Raw genomic sequence first — 22,208 nt, 5'->3', positions numbered from 1 at the left:
ACCCTTGCATTGATTCGTAGAGACGCACTAAAAAAATGATCACGCCTAAATTTGTAAAAACAAAATAATGATATTCATCACAATAAATATTGATTAAATTTGCTTCAAAATGCTTTTTATTTCATATTAATATCTCAACTCGTTTTTGAGATACGATACCACAAATAAAATTTTTATCAACTTAACCTCAACACCCGCATGATTGAATTAAAAAAATCGTATCACCCACAATTACGGGAATGAAGAAATTATTTTTTTTACGTTGAAACTACATTAAATTTGTGATAAAATGGTGTTTATTCCAACTTGATATCTCATTTACTTTTTGAGATATCCTTTTATTAAAATTACTATATAAATAACCCTTACATTGATTCGTAGAGACGCACTAAAAAAAATGATCACACCTAAATTTGTAAAAACAAAATAATGATATTCATCACAATAAATATTGATTAAATTTGCTTCAAAATGCTTTTTATTTCATATTAATATCTCAATTCGTTTTTGAGATACGATACCACAAATAAAATTTTTATCAACTTAACCTCAACATCCGCATGATTGAATTAAAAAAATCGTATCACCCACAATTACGGGAATGAAGAAATTATTTTTTGTGCGCTGAAACTACATTAAATTTGTGATAAAATGGTGTGTATTTCAACTTGATATCTCATTTACTTTTTGAGATATGCTTTTATTAAAATGACTATATAAATAACCCTTACATTGACTCGTAAAGACGCACTAAAAAAATGATCACGTCTAAATTTGTAAAAACAAAATAATGATATTTATTATAATAAGTATTGATTAAATTTGCTTCAAAATGCGTTTTATTTCATATTAATATCTCAACTCGTTCTTGAGATACGATATCACATATCACAAATAAAATTTTTATCAATTTAACCTCAACACTCGCATGGTTGAATTAAAAAAATCGTACCACCTAAAATTATGGGAACGAAGAAATTATTTTTTTGAGCGTTGAAACTACATTAAATTTGTGATAAAAAGGTGTTTATTCCAACTTGATATCTCATTTACTTTTTGAGATATTCCTTTATTAAAATTACTATATAAATAACCCTTAAATTGATTCGTAGAGACGTACTAAAAAAAATGATCACGCCTAAATTTGTAAAAACAAAATAATGATATTCATCACAATAAATATTGATTACATTTGCTTCAAAATGCTTTTTATTTCATATTAATATCTCAACTCGTTTTTGAGATACGATACCACAAATAAAATTTTCATCAATTTAACCTCAACACTCGCATGGTTGAATTAAAAAAATCGTATCACCCACAATTATGAGAACGAAAAAAATTTTTTTTGTACGTTGAAACTACATTAAATTTGTGATAAAATGGTGTTTATTTCAACTTGATATCTCATTTACTTTTTGAGATATGCTTTTATTAAAATTACTATATAAATAACCCTTACATTGATTCGTAAAGACGCACTAAACAAAATGATCACGTCTAAATTTGTAAAAACAAAACAATGATATTTATCATTATAAGTATTGATTAAATTTGCTTCAAAATGCTTTTTACTTCATATAAATATCTCAACTCGTTCTTGAGATACGATACCACAAATAAAATTTTTATCAATTTAACCTCAACACCCGCATGGTTGAATTAAAGAAATCGTACCACCTAAAATTATAGGAGCGAAGAAATTATTTTCTGTGCGCTGAAACTGCATTAAATTTGTGATAACATGGTGTTTATTCCAACTTGATATCTCATTTACTTTTTGAGATATGCTTCCTTTAAAATTATTATATAAATAACCCTTTCATTGATTCGTAGAGACGCACAAAAAAAATGATCACGTCTAAATTTGTAAAAACAAAATAATGATATTTATCACAATAAATATTGATTAAATTTGCTTCGAAATGCTTTTTATTTCATATTAATATCACAACTCGTTTTTGAGGTACGATACCACAAATAAAATTTTTATCATTTAACTTCAACGCCCGCATGGTTGCATTAAAAAAATCGTACCACCTAAAATTATAGGAACGGAGAAATTATCTTTTGTGCGCTGAAACTACATTAAATTTGTGATAAAATGGTGTTTATTTCAACTTGATATCTCATTTATTTTTTGAAATATACCTTTTTTTAAATTACTATAGAAATAACCCTTACATTGATTCGTAGAGATGCACTAATAAAGTCAACACGTTTAAATTTGTAGAAACAAAATAATGATACTCATCACATTAAATATTAATTAAATTTGCTTCAAAATGCTTTTTATTTCATATTAATATCTCAATTCGTTTTTGAGATACGATACCACAAATAAAATTTTTATCAATTTAACTTCAACACCAATTAAAAAATTTGAATTTTCAATTTTTTTTTAATTAAAAAAATCACTTTCGAGGGCCAATGAAAAACAGTTTTCTTTAATTGATTTGGCCCTCTTTAACTCCATTAATTATTTATTAGTATTATTACTCTGTCTACTTTTCTTTGTTCAATTGATTTTTTTGTACTATCTTTACCGACAATTATGAGATGGGCGATTTTTAAAAAATCATCATTTTGGAATTGATTCAAATTGAAACAATATATTTTCTTAAAGAGGAAGGTTTAAACTTTAATTTGATATAAAAGCCATTTTATTAATATCAAAAATAAAACCTCCTCGATTTTTTAAATTTGATCATTTTTTTGGGATTTTCCTAAAACCTCAAAAAACGCATCTTTAGTTTAATATTTCCTGAAAGAGGAAGATTTAAGTTATAACTTGACCGAAGAATTATTTCTTAACTCCCACAATTATGAAGTGGATAATTTTTTATAATGCAAGACTTAATGGATTATGGAAACATTAAACCAAAGTAATTACAAGGAACACCATTACCATTAAATCCATTACCAAGAAAACTATTAACTTTGTTGCATTTACAACGAAATTTTCTTAACCACTTTTGATTTAATGCATATACGTTTCGCCCAGCAAAGAATTAAAATGTCGAAAACGTTCGGGTTTTACCTCTTAGAAAAGTACTTTTCAAAATGTGAAATTTGGCCCATTTCGCGAGATTTACGAGGACTCTACCCAACAATTTTGGTTATTACTAACATGATATGGATGATATATCCTTTATTTCTGGATATTATAGGTTGGTGTTAATTAATAAATATTTTTTTTATTTTAGTTTAAATATTTTTGCAGATTTCAAGGCGGATGTTGCTAAATGCATGTTTAACGTGCAAGTTCTTGCAACGGCGGGGCTTGTTATGTCCTATAACATCCAGGTATTTCGGAATCGCGATGCTTTATTTAAAATGATTAATCTATTAAGCGATGTTTCAAACAAAACTAATTTTCTTGGGAAAAACATGAAAACTTTATTGAGTATTATTCATTACGCCGCATTTATTGCCGCGCATTTATTGAGTTATTACATTATGATTGCGAGAGGATGTGGTGAATTTTTGACTACTAAACATTGCTTTATAGTTGAGTATTATGCCCCGTTTCAGCTGAAACATTGGGGGGTTACGTTGATAATGTTGTTTCAAATACACAGTTTGAGCGTTATGTTTAAAGTATTATTTTTATGCGCGTTGTTTTACGCGTATTCGTTCGAATTATTAATTACCCGTACTGAAAATCTTATCGAGCTGATTTCGAAAGCAAGTTTCACCCAAATTAAGAAAAATAACTGCAAGATTTTGCGACCTATCATCTTGTATCAACAGAATATGTTCAGGTAATGATATCTATGATTAATTAACGTCTTTGTTAAAGGGAAATTAACGTTTTAGGGTGTTTCAAGTTACCAAACATTTTTTTATTAACTTTTTAGTCCCCGTAAAAATTTTTGGTTTAATTTCTTTAACCGCATCTATCACGGAATTCGCTTTGGTTTGAATTATCATTAATTTGATTTACGTACATTAATATAATATATAGGTATATTTTAGAAAAAGAACTTAATAAGTATCTTCGTGATTGTAGCGAACTTCTTAGGGCTATTTATAAGTCATACAATTGGGCAAAGATTTACTACAGCGGTAAGAACAATTTTATGTATAAGTACACCCAACTCTTTTTTTACACGGTAGATACGTTTCTTAGAAAACCGTGCAAAAGAAAATCGTGTAAAAAAAATTATAATAAAATGTATATTATACAGGGTGTTCCAATTTCGATGTCCGCATAGGCTATCTCCGAAACTAAAAGAGATAGAAAAAAAGTAGCTTACATGTCTTGATCTCGTTTTTCGAGAAAATGCTAATGCCGAAAACTCCGAACAGCTATCGTCTTTTGTTTTCGCCCTATCGGCAAAAACTGAAAATTATGCGAAAACGACAATCGCGAATATCTCACTTATTATCAAAGATGGAGTATTATAAATAAAACATTATATAGGCAATTTTTTACGAAGAATTCAGTGGCGTAGGTAGAATTTTTTTCCCATTTTTTATTTTCGAGATTTTTGACGTAACTTTATTTTTTTAAATGGAAACCATAGTTGGCTATGACCTAAAATAATTTGTTATTTTCTTCTGATAACAAATATATATAGTTTGTGGGGCATATTTTTTATAGTTATTGACTAATAATAGCGGCGGAGGAAAGCGAGATGGAGGCGGAGTGGAGAAAAAAAGGGATGGTGAAGAGGGAGATCAGGCTGGGAAGGGAAAAGGTGCAAATAGTCACGGTGTACAGCAGATCTTTGAAGGAGACAAAGAATCAATGGGAAGGGATGGTGGGAGAAGGGAAGGAGGGGTATATAATAATGGGAGGAGACTTCAACGCGAGAGTGGGGGAAGGGGGAGGAAGGCTGGGGACATGGGGAGAGGAGAGGGTCGAGGGTCGAAGGATAAGGTGCAGAATGGGGAAGGAAGAGAATTGCTGCAGTGGGTGGAGAAGAACGGATGGGAGATACTGAACGGCAATAAGGAGGAGGGAGAAGAAGGGGAGTACACATATGCAGGGGCAAGGGGGGCGTCGGTAATTGATTACGTGGTGGTGGACCAAGAGATGTGGGATAGGGTGGAAAGCTTCAGGGTGGGAGAATCAGTAGAAAGAACTGAAGAATATAGGGAAGCATTAAGGGGATATAAAGAGATATGCAAAAGAAAAAAGAAAGAATTGAGGGAGAGGGAGGCGGAAGAGATTAGAGGGGTGAGACAAGAGGGTGAAGTTTGGAAATATATAAACAAAATAAGGAAAGTACGAGAGGAAATAACCAGTGAAATACAAATGACGGAGTGGAGAGATTACTTCAAGGGTCTGCTGGAGGGGGAAGAGGAGAAGCGGGTAGAGGAGGTAGATACAGGGGGACGGAGAGGAGAGGAGATGGCCGGGGAACAAATGGAGGCGGCGTTGGGGGGATTAAAGAGGGGGAAGGCTCCAGGGGAGGACGGTGTCCAGAATGAGGCATGGTTGGAGGCAACGGGAGAAGTGAGGGGAAAGTTGTTGGAAGCGCTGAACAAAGTTTGGGAAGGAGAAGGGTTTCCGATTGGATGGAGGACGGCGATAATAAGCCCCTTGTACAAGAAGGGAGTGAAGGGAGTAGTGGAAAGTTATAGGGGAATTAGCTTAATGGACTCGGCGTACAAGATATATGCGAAGGTGCTGCTGCAGAGGTTGGAGGAAGAGATAGAAGAGAAAGGGATCTTACCGGACGGACAGGCAGGATTTAGAAAGGGAAGGGGCGCGATAGATAACGTGTACATATTGAAGCACTTGGTGGATAAAGAGCTGGAAGGGAAGGGAGGGAAGCTTTACGCCCTATTCATAGATCTAAAGGCAGCGTTTGATAAGGTGAATAGAGGGAAGTTATGGGAGGAGATGAGGAGGAGAGGGATTACTGGTGGGACAATAAACAGGGTGAGGGAGATATACGCAGAGACGATAGCTAGGGTAAAGGTGGGGGACGAGTTGACGGATAGGTTCTGGACAACGAGGGGTTTGAGGCAGGGATGTCCACTCAGTCCCGCTCTGTTTGCCTGGTATACCGCAGACATGGAAGACAGATTGACCGGTGGGCAGATGGGAGGTGTGGTTGTAGGGAGGAGGAAGGTGCATTCACTGGCTTACGCGGACGATTTGGTGGTAGTGGCGAGAGAGGCGAAGGAGATGAAGGCGATGATGCGGAGTTTGGAGAGTTATTTTAGGGGGAAGGCTCTGGAGGTGAATGTAGGAAAGACAAAGGTTATGAAGTTCTGTAAAGGGGGTAGAAGGAAGAGCGAAGACTGGAGGTGGGAAGGGAAGGAGATAGAGGAGGTGAGGGAGTACACATATTTGGGGTACAGATTTAGAGAGGACAACAAGGAAGGCGCGCATGTGAGGGCAATGGCAAAGAAGGCGAATAAGGTGATGGGGCAGGTCTGGGGGTGGGGAGAGAGATTATTTGGAAGGGATATGGGAAAAAGGAAGATGATATTCGAGTGCTTGATTAGAAGTGTTATGATGTACGGGGCGGAGCTTTGGGGGTGGAAAGAGCAAGGGCTGTTGGAAGGCGTACAGGCTAGGTATTGGAGATGGGTTTTGGGGTTGGCAAAAGAGACGCCGGAGTACATAGTCAGAGAAGAGGTGAAGGTTGATAAGTTAAGAGTGGAGGCGGGTAAAAGGGCGGTACGTTTTGAGGAGAAGGTTGAAGGGAGGTCTCAATGTAAAATTTTGGGGGAGTGCTGGAAAGAGATTAAGGCAGGGAAAGGGGGTTACGGGCAACGAGGGAGGGAGGAATATTTCAGAAGGGTGGGGTACTCAGTGAAAGCGGTAGATGATAGAAGGAGGGAAGGGATTGAGATGTGGAAAGAGCTGGAGAGCAGGGATAGAGATGTACAGAGGCAAGAAAGAAGGGGGCAGATAAGGGAGAGCAGGTACAACCCTAAGTACGAGGAAATAATAACGGAGGGATTGCCGAAGTACCTGTCGGTGGAGGGGGATGAGGAGGGGAAGAGGATGATGGCAAGATTCAGATGCGGCAATGAGGAGAGAGCGAATAGGTATTGGATGAGACATGAGGAGAGGGGTTGTAGGCTATGTGGGGGGGAGTGGGAGTCGTTGGAGCACCTACTGAGGGAGTGTGACGAGCTAAGAGAGGAGGTGATCGGCTGGAAGCAGGTGCTGGGGGAGGGGGCAGAGGGAAGAGAATGGATGAGGGAGGTGGTGGCGACAAGGCAGCGTAGGGAGATGCGGGGAGGAGATGGGGAGGGAAATAAAATGTATTGTATTGTATTGTGATATATGTAATTGTAGTATTGCTAAAAATTTAATTGTTTGTGGAATGTATTGCTGATTTGGTAGCAATAAACTTAATTAATAAATAATACTAAATATATTGTCGAAGTATTTTAAATACTAAATATAAGTACCAATTTTACAGAGTATTTAAAATACTAAGCCCAAAATACTTTTGATACTTAAAATACATATTTTAAATATAAGTATTTTAAGTATGCCCAGCTCTGGATGGTGTGCCCTTTTAGATAATAGAATGTTGGCATATAGTATCTACCATAAAAACTTAAACTCAGGTAATACCTCAATATATCAAGGCAGCACATTGTGCTTTTGGTCCACAATTTGCCATTAAATAAGTCTCAAATGATATATTTTCAATATGACGGAGCACCAGCACATAATGCCAGAGTTGTCAGTGAATTTTTAAATACTACTACAAACTTTGGCAATAATTGGAAACAATGGGCACGTTCAGCCGGTGTCAACTGTTAAGTTGCTATATTAGCAGTCGCAGCTGAACGATATGCTAAGTCAGCGCTGTTACGCAGCAGTTTAGTAAATATCTCAGCGTAAGTAATCTGCGCTTAATTTGTCAGCGGTTGTGAAATTCTAGGTTAGGATTAATATTTTTTGTTTCTCCCCTTTAATTTTGAAAACTGGCAGAACTGTATAAAATGAAATGAGCCTTAAAATCAACATCATCATCCATTATCTCAAATCTAATCTAATAACACAAAATTTTCAAAAATATTATTGTTGGCCATAGTTTTAGGTTATGCTGAACTGCTAATTCTCAATTGCTTGTTCAGCCGATTTCGTTCCGCTGTATTAAAGCTCATACAACTAGCTGATTGATTTAATTCAACTGTTGACACCTGCTGAACGTACCCAATGTTTCCCATCGTGGCATTGTTATCACCATAACAACATTAAGTTTTAAATACATACAATAGTTTTAGAAAGAACAAAAAAAATTGATACATTAGCAACATTAACTTTTAAATACATACATTAGTTTTAGATAGAACAAAATGAATTTTTATTAATTATTCAATAACTATAAGAAATATACCCCACAAACTATATATATTTGTTATCAGAAGAAAATAACAAATTATTTTAGGTCATAGCCAACTATGGTTTCCATTTAAAAAAATAAAGTTATGTCTCAAATCTCGAAAATAAAAGATGGGAAAAAAATTCCACCTACACCACTGAATTCTTCGTAAAAAGTTGCCCATATAATGTTTTATTTATAATACTCCATCTTTGATAATAAGTGAGATATTCGCGATTGTCGTTTTTGCAAAATTTTTGCCGATAGGGTAAAAACAAAAGACGATAGCTATTCGGAGTTTTCGGCATTAGCATTTTCTCGAAAAACGAGATCATGACATGTAAGCTACTTTTTTTCTATCTCTTTTAGTTTCGGAGATAGCCTATGTGGACATCGAAATTGGGACACCCTGTACAGTCAAAACTCCAACATAACAATAAATCGTCTTAAATAGTCTTCATCGCTACTTGATAACAAACGTGCACGTTTATTACGGACTTGACCAAAAGCGCTATCATCAGCATCAACAGTAGATATGTCTAGCACAACTGTCGGATTTAATTCAAATGAAGAATTTCGTTCGTTATTAATGGTCTCTATTGTTTTTTTTTGTAGTTGTGAAGTCGGTTATTAGCTGCTGTTTTTTTGGTTTCTCAATACGTCAGTACGAAAAAGCAGTTGGTATGGCTGCTTCCCATTTTTTCACACATTTGTGCAAAAAGTCTTGCGTTTAAAGGTCGGCTTTTAATATAATTAACGATTTTCACGCTTTCATCAAGAATTTTTTGCAGATCAGCAGGCATCTTACGTGTTGCCAAAGCCTCTCTGTGAATGCAACAATGTGTGGACTTGACATTTGGTGCAACCTTCCGAATTTTTGCAATGAATCCTTTATTAATGCCGACCATACTTTTTGCACCATCTGTACTTATTCCAACACATTTAGTCCAACTAATTTTGTTATCTTGCATAAATTTATTCATAACGTTAAAGATATCTTCTCCTGTTGTATGACCTAATAAAGGCTGGCAAAATAAAAAGTCGTCATGAATTTCTTGGTTCTTTTCGTATCTAACAAACGCCATAAGATTTGCAAAATTTGTGGTATCACTGGACTCATCGACTTGTAATGCATAATAACGACTTTGAGAAATATCAGAGAATAACATCTGTTTCACATTATTGGCCATATCAATTATTCGTCGATGAACTGTATTATTTGACAAGGGTATACGATCAAGAGTTTGTTTTGCTTTATCACCTATCATTACTTCTGCCATTATTTTGACAGCCGGCTTGATTAAAGTTTCGCCAATCGTCTCCGCTGTGTGGTGCATTTCGCAATTAAAAGAGGTTTCTAGGATTTTTTGATTGCCACCTTCTGTTAAACCTCTCATTACTTTTTGAGATTGATTTAAATATTTGAGTTTATGTTTAAAAAATTCGATTGGTTTATCTTTGTATTTAAAGTGCTTTGGTCAAAATGTCGCTTTAAGTTCGATGGTTGCATACTTTCATTGGTAAGGTTTTCAAAACAAATTACGCAAAGTGGAATGGGTTCCTTTTCATCACCACTCCACGAGTGTTTAATACTTCGTTAAATTAATTAAACTTCAACACCGTTACTTATTATATTTATATTCTTCACTATTATTACATTAACAATATTCATACAACTGATAACGTTCTTACTTCTTACTAACAATTATGTTAATGCTTGACAATTCTCTCTGCGATGTAGGAAAATAAATTACGCTTACCCTGACTAGTCATGTGCAACCCATGCCTAGTTTTGTCAATATGCTTAATAATTGAGTTTGAATCAATAAAGTAGGTTCGGGCACAATTTATGTCATAGATCGGACAATGATATTGTGGTTTATTAAGCTAATATGGAACCGATATACAGACCAAGCTACAGCGATCTCGTATAGTCTTAATTTTATCCATCAAAACCACAAAATCTCGCTTATTAAAGTCTGCTCTTAGCTTGACAATGTCGTCGATTACTTGAACAAAGAACGCATTAAGCTTACAAAAAGTTATTAATTCGAATTTATTAAAAGTACCGTCATCAAGAATTTCGCTCACATTTCTCACATGACTGTCGCCCAAGACTAGGATGCGCGGCCTTCGTTGACAGGAAGTGTCCGGCCTTGATGATGGTCGAGTTACAGTTGGCTGAACGAAGCCCCTAGTATTCACCCTCTTGTTGTCGGGCAGGATACAGCTTTGCTGATCTTATTAATTGATTTAAGTTTTAATAATTTCACTGATTTAGATAATTGAACTGACAATCTATTTATTTTATCTTCCAGAAACTTAATTTTATTGATGATATCCAGCTACACATAACTTAAGACTACGTTTAAATTTCAATGCACGCTCCATGTCAGAATCATTAGTAAGAAAATGTTGATCCATACTTGTAGCAAATTTCAAGCCATCGCGAATTAAATCAGCCGTTAATAGCTGAACTTCATCTTCTACCTTGTCATTATCGATTTCTTTATTTTCACAAATTCGATCAAATCATCTTCATCCAAGGGGCTTTCTCGCATCAATTCATCAATATCAGCCGTTTGAATGTTGTTAAAACCGTTGCCACAAATTGTATTTGATAGAGTTATAATTTCAAAACACACAGCTAATTTTTCTACTACAAAACTTCTACTTTTGACGCATGCTGGCAATATTTTCTTCCAACAAGCATTTAAGGTTGATTGGCGCAATTGTTTAATGACAACAGAAGCAAGTGTAATGCAATCCATAATCGTAAACTTTCTCCATGCTTCCAAAATAGTCAAATTTGTTTCTTTATATAGTACATTTTAAATATTGCTATAATGCCTTGATCGAATGGCTGAATCAGCGAGGTAGGTAAAAATAGCACTTGAGTATTTGGATAATCCAACACTGGGTGGCTGGGAGCATTATCAACGAGCAAAAGTATTTTGAATTCCAAACCTTTTTCTTCCATATATTTCTGGACTTCAGGAACAAAGCAGTTGTTGAACCAATTTGTAAACAGATCAGCCGTCATCCATGCCTTTTTATTCGCCATGAAATGGACTGGAAGTTGTTTAATGTTCTTACCTCCTAATGCTCGTGGCATAAGAGATTTGTTGATTAACAAAGGCTTTAACATTTTATCACCAGATGCATTACTACATAACAAGAACGTCACTCGATCTTTGGCCTCTTTAAAAAAACCAGCTGATTTTTCAGATTTTGCTATGTAAGTCCTTTCGGGCATTTTCTTCCAAAACAATCCCGGTTCGTCGGCATTAAATATTTGTTCTGGAGTATAACCGCCCTCTTCAACGATTTTTGCTAGTTTATCCGGAAAGGTTTTTGCAACATTTTCGTCTGCTGATGCTACTTCTCCCTTTATTTTTACATTGTGAGATGCGTGTCTTTTTATAAAACCTGTCGGCCATCCCTCATTTGCATTAAATGCCAGTTTCTTCGTTGCCTGAAGGCTTGTTGATGGTTCCAATTCTTGAAGTTGGTTATACATTCTAAGTGTTTTTTCTTTTATATGTTTCCCATCAATAGATATTCTTTTTGACTGTAACTTGTCTCTTCGGAATTTGTTGTTTAGACATTTTATTAAACAATAAGGGTGCTATAAAAAGAATCCAAAATAATATTGCTTATACAGGGTGTTCCGGTGACTCGGGGCATAAAATTAACCTCATATACTAGAGCAAAAATGATGACGATTCGTGAAAAAAAAATATTATAAAAGTCTTCAAATAGCCAAGATATGGGCCATCAAAGTTCAGAAATTTTAACACATTTTTCTAAATATTTTCAATACAATTTATGATAGAGCGTTGAAATTTGGTACAGGGTAAACAAATATCAAGCAAAATCATTAAACTAATTTTCACTTTGATTGGGCGGCGACAACCATGCTATATAGGCTGTCCCTAAAATTTGTTTGCTCAGAACTTTTTTGTTCGCTCGTAATCCTACATTTATTTTTGTACTTTTTAATAGAAAATTTATTTTAGAAACTTTTATGACTCTTTGAAAATTTTGATAACATTGACCGTTTTCGAGTTATACGCAAAAATGTTAAGCTTTGATTTCAATCGTAACAAACAAAAAAAAGAAACATATTCCGCAAGATCTGAGTTGGCGATGACAATTGAAAAACGAACTGAGCTAATAACCATTATTTGCATAAATTTCTAAGTGCAGATTTAGTTAAATCCAGCGTTAGTTTATTTTAGTTGAATAAAAGAATGTAATTTCCAAAACGATAAATTTAATTTTCACGGTAACAACAAACAAGAACATAACAAAAATTCTAATAAAAATATTAACAAGATACACTTCAAAAACACTGCCTGATATCGCCGTCTTAAATTAAAGCGCACTCTGCGGAGACCATTGATCTCAGTTCGAAGTTGATCAAATGAATCAACAATTCGCAACCTCAGTTGATCAAGTGAAGTTATTTCAACGCAGTAAACTAGCGATTTAACGCGTTCCCATAAATAAAAATCTACAGGTGTAAGATCCGGCGATCGGGGGGCCAACTTATGGGTGCACCTACTCCTCGTTCAATCCACCGTCCCGGAAAACGTTCCCTCAGAAATTCTTGGACAGCCTGTGTGTTATGCGCAGGAGCACCATCATGCATATACCACATTGCTTGCCTTGTGTTTAAAAGAACATCATCTCAAAAATCATCTAATTTCTCTAAATGTCGCCTGTATGTATGTCCATCCACTATCACCTCTATTATAGTGCCTGGTAGTTGATGACTTGATGAACACCCTAACTAAAAACGGATTTAAGATACAAGGGTATGCTGATGACCTGGTAATCACAATCCGAGGTAAATATGATTCAATCATAACTCAGCTAATGCAGAAAGCCCTACTACTCACCAGTACTTGGTGCAGAAGCAATGGGCTCAGCATCAATCCCAATAAAATCGAAATAGTCCCTTTCACTCGGAGAAGGAAGCTACAAATAAAAGCACCCTCCATTGAAAGCAGAACTATTAACCTCAAAACAGAAACTAAATACCTAGGGGTAATACTTGACAGTAAACTAAACTGGAACTCACACTAAGATAAGGTGAGGAAAAAGGCCATCATGGCAAACCAGATCTGCCGCAGGCTCCTAGGAAGGAACTGGGGTCTCAAACCACGAATGGCTCATTGGGCCTACGTAGCAATAATCAGACCCATGATCGCCTACGCCTCATTGGTTTGGTGGCCAAAAACAAAACATAAGACAGCTCAACAACAGCTGGCACAAATCCAGTCTTAACATAATGGGTGCAATGAGATCCTGTCCGACGGCTGCTTTGGAAGCCCTACTCGGTCTCACATCGCTCCACATATATATACAAAAGGAGGCAGCCTTAAGTGCCTTATCACTGAAAACAGTTTTTTCACTCAAGTTGATGCAGGGTAATCTCAGAGGACACCTCGAGATCCTCAAAGACCCATGTCTAAATCACCTGATTGAAATTAAAACGGACCTTATACCGACGGAATACAATTTCAACCAACCGTATAAGGTCATATTTAGTAGCAGGGATGATTGGGCGAAAGGAGGGCCTCAACTAAAAAGAGGAGCCCTAGCCTGGTACACCGATGCTTCAAAGACAGTAAGATCTGGAGTAGGCATGGGCATCAGTGGACCAAATAGCCACATCAAATTGCCCCTCAGCTCGGACTTAACAATTTTCCAAGCAGATGTTCTTGCTATAAACTTCTGCACCGCTTTGAACCTACAGAAGGGACAAAAAGGTGCATCCATAAACATTTTCACAGACAGTCGGGCCGCCTTAAAGGCAATTCAGGCCTACACGTGTGGCTCCGCACTGATCAGAGAGTGCACCAACAACCTGAGAGAACTCGCTAGGGGCAATGATGTTACCCTATGGTGGGTTCCAGGTCACAGCAACATTGAGGGCAATGAGAAGGCCGACAAGCTGGCCAAAGAGGCAGCAAACACGCCCTTCATTGGACCCCAACCTGGATGTGGACTACAAAAAAGCCACCTAAAACAAATAATCAACAACTGGGAGGCTTCAAAGATAGCCTTACGCTGGAAAGAACTTCCAGGTCACAGACAAGCGAAGAGTATGATAACTCCGTCGCAAAACAAAACCAAAGAGGTTTTATGCCTCAGCAAAGGGGATCTAAAAACGCTCTCAGGCTACCTAACCGGCCATGTGCCCCTAAAATGCCACCTCTTCCACATTGGACAAGCTGAGGATCAAACTTGTCGACTATGCAACGGCGAGTCAGAAACTGCTGAACATATACTGTGCAATTGCGTCGCCAGAGGCCGTCTAAGGCACAACGTCTTCGGTAAAACTCCCCTGTTACCTACCGACATAAAGGTTCAAGACCTCAGGACAATACTAAGGTTCATTAAGGACCTACATTTGCCCTAAACCTTTGGAGGGCTAAAGTTACAATAGATCTTATAGGTCGCGGTAACGAGAGGGGCCGCCCTCCTCAGCCCGGCAGCAATAATAATAATAATAATGTCCATCCAGCCTTGATGATAAGAAAACGGGTCTAATAATTACATCGCCCACAATGCCAGCCCAAACGTTATGAGAAAATCTCCATTGTGATTTCCAAGTTTTCTTAAATCTTGGATTTTCGTCTGCCCAACTATGTAAATTTCTCAAAGTGATGATTCCATCTTTAGAAAAAGTGGATTCATCTGTAAAAAGTACTTTTTCTAAAAACTGATCATCAATTTGGATTTTGTGCTGCATTATTTGGCAATATGCCAAATGCGCAGACTGGTCAATTGCCCACTGCGACTGCAATATGCATTGACATTGCCCTAATGTCAAAATCATGTCAGTTTGTTCACTAAATGTGTAACTCTCCATTTTGAACACTTAAAATTAATAATAACTAACTAACAGAACTATCGTTTGTGTTTAAACGACGTAAGCAAGTTGACAGCAAGTTGTTTTTTTTAATTGCCATGGCTAACCTTGACTTTTTCGAAGACTTCGTTTTTTTAGTGTTACCATTGAAATCGAAGCTTAATATTTTCGCGTATAACTCGAAAACAGTCAATGTTATCAAAATTTTCAAAGAGTGATAAAAGTTTCTAAAATAAATTTTCTATTAAAAAGTACAAAAATAAATGTAGGGTTAACATTTTTGTTAGAATTTTTGTTATGTTCTTGTTTGTTGTTACTGTCAAAATTAAATTTATCGTTTTGGAAATTACATTCTTTTATTCAACTAAAATAAATTAACGCTGGATTTAACTAAATCTGCACTTAGAAATTTATGCAAATAATGGTTATTAGCTCAGTTCGTTTTTCAATTGTCATCGCCAACTCAGATCTTGCGGAATATGTTTCCTTTTTTTGTTTGTTACGATTGAAATCGAAGCTTAATATTTTCGCGTATAACTCGAAAACAGTCAATGTTATCAAAATTTTCAAAGAGTGATAAAAGTTTCTAAAATAAATTTTCTATTAAAAGGTACAAAAATAAATGTAGGGTTACGAGCGAACAAAAAAGTTCTGAGCAAACAAATTTTAGGGACAGGCTGTATAGCATGGTTGCCGCCGCCCGATCAAAGTCAAAATTGGTTCAATGATTTTGCTTGATATTTGTTTACCCTCTACCAAATTTCAACGCTCTACCATAAATGGTATTGAAAATATTTAGAAAAATGTGTTAAAATTTCTGAACTTTGATGGCCCATATCTTGGCCATTTGAAGACTTTTATAATAATTTTTTTTCACGAATCGTCATCATTTTTGCTCTACTATATGAGGTTAATTTTATGCCCCGAGTCACCGGAACACCCTGTAGAATTATTCTAAAGCGACAATATAACACAATACATATAATCTTTTTTAGTAGCAAAGAATTATCATCATTACAAATAATACACTGGAAATTTCACCATCGAATTAAAAAAACTTTAATTTAAACATCCACTTTTAGAACTTTATCGAGGTTATTTATTACGTCTCACAAACTGACCACTCTTAACACTAAATAAGTACTGAATAACGAAATCCTGTGTTCAAGTTGAAGCACAACGAGATAAAGAAAAAAAGTGATCATAAAATTCTGGTATCTGACTTCTGACCACGGTATTCCCCCATTGTATTTTGTTACTGTATACATAACTTTCTGTAAGACGCCATCAAAATTAGAATTAAAAATTTTTTTTTGGGATTCGTGCTATAACAAAAAATTCGTATAAAAAAATGTATTGGTGAACCGTGTTAAAAAAGACCGTGTAAAAAAAGAGTTTGGTGTACATAAATATATATATACATATATAGGCAAGTAATATACCAGAAGCAATTTATAACATGAACTGGTACGACGCGGATGTCTCAACACGAAAAGATGTGGTGATTATGTTGTGTATCAGCCAAAAACCGCTCACGGTGGAATTGCCCTTGTTTGGGAACCTATCACACACAGCAGCGGCAGATGTAAGTTGTGCGTTAGATGATTCGAAAATGATAGAATTAAAACTTATTTTGAAGGAGTACAAGAAGGTTTATGTATTTTACAACTGGATCCTGAAAGTTGCGAGATAAGAAGCTTGGTTAAGATTAGAAATGTTGGTTAAATTTCCTTTAAAATGCTTTTTACTTCATATTAATATCTCAACTCGTTCTTGAGATATGTATAAATAAAATTTTTATCAATTTAACTTCAACGCCCGCATGGTTAAATTAAAAAAATCGTATCACCCACAATTATGGGAACGAAGAAATTATTTTTTGTAGGTTGAAACTACATTAAATTTGTGATAAAATGGTGTTTATTTCAACTTGATATCTCATTTACTTTTTGAGATATGCTTTTATTAAAATTACTATATAAATAACCCTTACATTGACTCGTAGAGACGCACTAAAAAAAATGATCACGTCTAAACTTGTAAAAACAAAATAATGATATTCATCACAATAAATATTGACTAAATTTGCTTCAAAATGCTTTTTATATCATATTAATATCTCAATTTGTTTTTGAGATACAATACCACAAATAAAATTTTTATCAATTTAACCTCAACACCCACATGGTTAACATAAAAAAATCGTATCACCCACAATTATGGGAACGAAGAAATTATTTTTTGTGCGCTGAAACTGCATTAAATTTGTGATAAAATGGTGTTTATTTCAACTTGATATCTCATTTACTTTTTGAGATATACTTTTATTAAAATTACTATATAAATAACCCTTTCATTGATTCATAGAGATGCACTAAAAAAATGATCACGTCTCAATTTGTAAAAACAAAATAATGATATTCATCACAATAAATGTTGATTAAATTTGCTTCAAAATGCTTTTTATATCATATTAATATCTCAATTTGTTTTTGAGATACAATACCACAAATAAAATTTTTATCAATTTAACTTCAACACCCACATGGTTAAATTAAAAAAATCGTATCACCCACAATTATGGGAACGAAGAAATTATTTTTTGTGTGCTGAAACTGCATTAAATTTGTAATAAAATGGTGTTTATTTCAACTTGATATCTCATTTACTTTTTGAGATATGCTTTTATTAAAATTACTATATAAATAACCCTTACATTGACTCGTAGAGATGCACTAAAAAAAATGATCACGTCTAAATTTGCAAAAACAAAATAATGATATTCATCACAATAAATATTGATTAAATTTGCTTCAAAATGCTTTTTATTTCATATTAATACCTCAATTCGTTTTTGAGATACGATATCACAAATAAAATTTTTATCAATTTAACTTCAATAACCGCATGGTTGAATTAAAAAAATCGTATCATCCAAAATTATGGGAACGAAGAAATTATTTTTTGTGCGCTGAAACTGCATTAAATTTGTGATAAAATGGTGTTTATTTCAACTTGATATCTCATTTACTTTTTGAGATATGCTTTTATTAAAATTACTATATAAATAACCCTTACATTGACTCGTAGAGTTGCACTAAAAAAAATGATCACGTCTAAATTTGTAAAAACAAAATAATGATATTCATCACAATAAATATTAATTAAATTTGCTTCGAAATGCTTTTTATTTCATATAAATATCTCAATTCGTTTTTGAGATACGATATCACAAATAAAATTTTCATCAATTTAACCTCAACACCCGCATGGTTGAATTAAAAAAATCGTACCACCTAAAATTATGGAAACGAAGAAATTATTTTTGGTGCGCTGAAACTGTATTAAATTTGTGATCAAATGGTGTTTATTTCAACTTGATATCTCATTTACTTTTTGAGATATGCTTTTATTAAAATTACTATATAAATAACCCTTACATTGATTCGTAGAGATGCACTAAAAAAAATCATCACGTCTAAATTTGTAAAAACAAAATAATGATATTCATCACAATAAATATTGACTAAATTTGCTTCAAAATGCTTTTTATATCATATTAATATCTCAATTCGTTGTTGAGATACGATACCACAAATAAAATTTTTATCAATTTAACCTCAACACCCACATGGTTAAAATAAAAAAATCGTATCACCCACAATTATGGGAACGAAGAAATTATTTTTTGTGTGCTGAAACTGCATTAAATTTGTGATAAAATGGTGTTTATTTCAACTTGATATCTCATTTATTTTTTGAGATATGCTTTTATTAAAATTACTATATAAATAACCCTTACATTGACTCGTAGAGATGCACTAAAAAAAATGATCACGTCTAAATTTGTAAAAACAAAATAATGATATTCATCACAATAAATATTGATTAAATTTGCTTCGAAATGCTTTTTATTTCATATTAATACCTCAATTCGTTTTTGAGATACGATATCACAAATAAAATTTTTATCAATTTAACTTCAATAACCGCATGGTTGAATTAAAAAAATCGTATCACCCACAATTATGGGAACGAAGAAATTATTTTTTGTGCACTGAAACTGCATTAAATTTGTGATAAAATGGTGTTTATTTCAACTTGATATCTCATTTACTTTTTGAGATATGCTTTTATTAAAATTACTATATAAATAACCCTTACATTGATTCGTAGAGATGCACTAAAAAAAATGATCACGTCTAAATTTGTAAAAACAAAATAATGATATTCATCATAATAAATAATGATTAAATTTGCTTCAAAATACGTTTTATTTCATATTAATATCTCAACTCGTTCTTGAGATACGATACCACAAATAAAATTTTTATCAATTTAACCTCAACACCCGCATGGTCGAATTAAAAAAATCGTACCACCTAAAATTATGGGAGCGAAGAAATTATTTTTTGTACGTTGAAACTACATTAAATTTGTGATAAAATGGTGTTTATTTCAACTTGATATCTCATTTACTTTTTGAGATATGTTTTATTAAAATTTCTATATAAATAACCTTTACATTGATTCGTAGAGACGCACTAAAAAAAAATGATCACGCCTAAATTTGTAAAAACAAAATAATGATATTCATCACAATAAATATTGATTAAATTTGCTTCAACTTGCCTTTTATTTTATTCCATATTAATATCTCAACTCGCTCTTGAGATATGATTTCATAAATAAAATTTATATTATATAAATTCAAATTTAAAGGACACAGTGTTAATTGCTAGAATAAGTTTCTAATTAAAATAACTCAAAAACTAAAACCACTAGGTATTAACATATCTTATCAAAGTCAACATATTTTTGTGTGTAGAATCAGAGCATGCAATAAAAACTATATTATTCCTATTAAAATAACTGATTTATTTCGGTACGTCATTATGGAACACTTTGTATGTATAAAAATGTTTTCCGTTTATAGTGTGGTAAATTTGCTACAACTTTTGTCTAAGGAAGAACTGCTTATCTCAGCTCTTTAATGCCATTCATGTACTTTGCTGCTTACGTGGGACCCTGTATGAATATGTATGTCTGTATACGTATTACATAATGTTTTCCCATTGTACACAATATACTACCCGACGATCAGGAGAGTAACTTGAGTGATTTGATCGCCACAATTATGTAGAGCACAATGTGATTCAATTATCTTCAATTATTGATTTTCTGATATAGTTCTTTTTGCGAATTGTGGAAACGGTTTAATCAATTATTGATTACGGTTAAATCGTTCGAAATGAAAGACTTTCGCCTAATTTAAAGTGTTGTAGAAGTAAATAGAAGGTCTGTGCATGTTCTTGTTAATTTATTTATTTCCATTTCTTTCAACGCAGTATTAAATTCCCTATCTGATAGGCTAATAAAATATAGGGCGTTCTATTTAAAATTTTCGACTTTCTTGCATTGAATATGGAGAAACGGTAATTCAATTTTTGACAAGCCTGTATACATAAAATACTCTGATACACCAAATGATAATTCATTTGATAGCATCTGAAAAGTAATCGTGCCAATGTACAGCTTCCTTGAATGAACGTTAGCTGAGATATTAAAGATGAAAATACGAAATTTTGTTGATATATTCAGAATTAATCAGCAAATCTAACGCATGAAACGGCTTTTTGATATCTCGATTAGTTCTTGAGAAATAGATTCATAAAGATAACCTAAAAAATCGCTTCAAGTTGATGTTTCGTGGTAAGCTTATTTTAAAAGATTTATTTCTCCCTACTTATTAAAGATGTAAAATTTAAACTTTGCTGGCTTATTCAGAATTAATCAGCAAATCTAACGCAGAAAACCGCTCTTTGATATCACGATTAGTTCTTGATAAATAGTTTCACAAAAATAATCTAAAAATTCGCCTCAAATTGACGTTTCGTGGTAAGCTTATTTTAAAAAATTTATTTGTCTCTAATTATTAAAGATGGAGAACCTAAACTTTGGTGACTTATTCAGAATTAATCAGAAAATCTAACGAAGAAAACCGCACTTTGATATCTCGATTCGTTCTTGAGAAATTAACTCATAAATATAACCTAAAAAATCCGCTTCAAATTGTCGTTTCGTTATAAGCTTATCTAAAAAAATTTATTTCTCCCTAATGATTAAAGATGGAGAAACTAAACTTTGGTGACTTATTCAGAATTAATCAGCAAATCTAACGCAGAAAACCACTCTTTGATATCTCGATTCGTTGTTGAGAAATTAAGTCATAAATATAACCTAAAAAATCCGCTTCAAATTGGCGTTTCGTTGTAAGCTTATTTTAAAAAATTTATTTCTCCCTACTTATTAAAGATGTAGAATTTAAACTTTGCTGGCTTATTCAGAATTAATCAGCAAATCTAACGCAGAAAACCGCTCTTTGATATCTCGATTAGTTCTTGAGAAATAGATTCATAAAGATAACCTAAAAAATCCGCTTCAAATTGACGTTTCGTTGCAAGCTTATTTTAAAAAATTTATTTCTCCCTAATTAATAAAGATGGAGAAACTAAACTTTGCTGACTTATTCAGAATTAATCAGCAAATCTAACGCAGAAAACCGCTCTTTGATATCTCGATTAGTTTTTGAGAAATAGATTCATAAAGATAACCTAAAAAATCCGCTACAAATTGACGTTTCGTTGCAAGCTTATTTTAAAAAATTTATTTCTCCCTAATTAATAAAGATGGAGAAACTGAACTTTGCTGACTTATTCAGAGTTAATCAGCAAATCTAACGCAGAAAACCGCTCTTTGATATCTAGATTAGTTTTTGAGATATAGATTCATAAAAATAACCTAAAAATTTGCCACAAATTGACGTTTCGTTGTAAGCTTATTTTAAAAAATTTATTTCTCTCTAATTATTAAAGATGGAGAAACTAAATTTTGTTGGCTTATTAAGAATTAATCAGCAAATCTAACGTAGAAAACAGCTCTTTGATATCTCGATCAGTTCTTGAGAAATAGATTCATAAAAATAACCTAAAAATTCGCTTCAAATTGACGTTTCA

The 22,208-nt window shown here is 33.7% G+C and overlaps 1 protein-coding gene across 1 annotated transcript; it reads right to left on the bottom strand.

Annotated features, from left to right (window-relative positions):
• Positions 1–7,407: 7,407 nt before the first annotated feature.
• Positions 7,408–11,829, bottom strand: LOC111423220 (zinc finger BED domain-containing protein 5-like). The gene is made up of 3 exons (XM_071200927.1): positions 11,406–11,829; positions 9,220–9,708; positions 7,408–7,430 (listed from the first exon to the last, which is right to left on the bottom strand). The coding sequence occupies exons 1-3, from the start codon at positions 11,827–11,829 to the stop codon at positions 7,408–7,410; spliced, it is 936 nt and encodes a 311-aa protein (XP_071057028.1).
• Positions 11,830–22,208: the final 10,379 nt, after the last annotated feature.

The sequence above is a fragment of the Onthophagus taurus genome, unplaced genomic scaffold (genome assembly GCF_036711975.1).
Source record: "Onthophagus taurus isolate NC unplaced genomic scaffold, IU_Otau_3.0 ScKx7SY_15, whole genome shotgun sequence".
In the NCBI taxonomy this organism is placed as follows: domain Eukaryota; kingdom Metazoa; phylum Arthropoda; class Insecta; order Coleoptera; family Scarabaeidae; genus Onthophagus; species Onthophagus taurus.
Note: the sequence above shows the minus strand (reverse complement) of the source record. Positions and strands in the feature narration are given on the sequence as shown.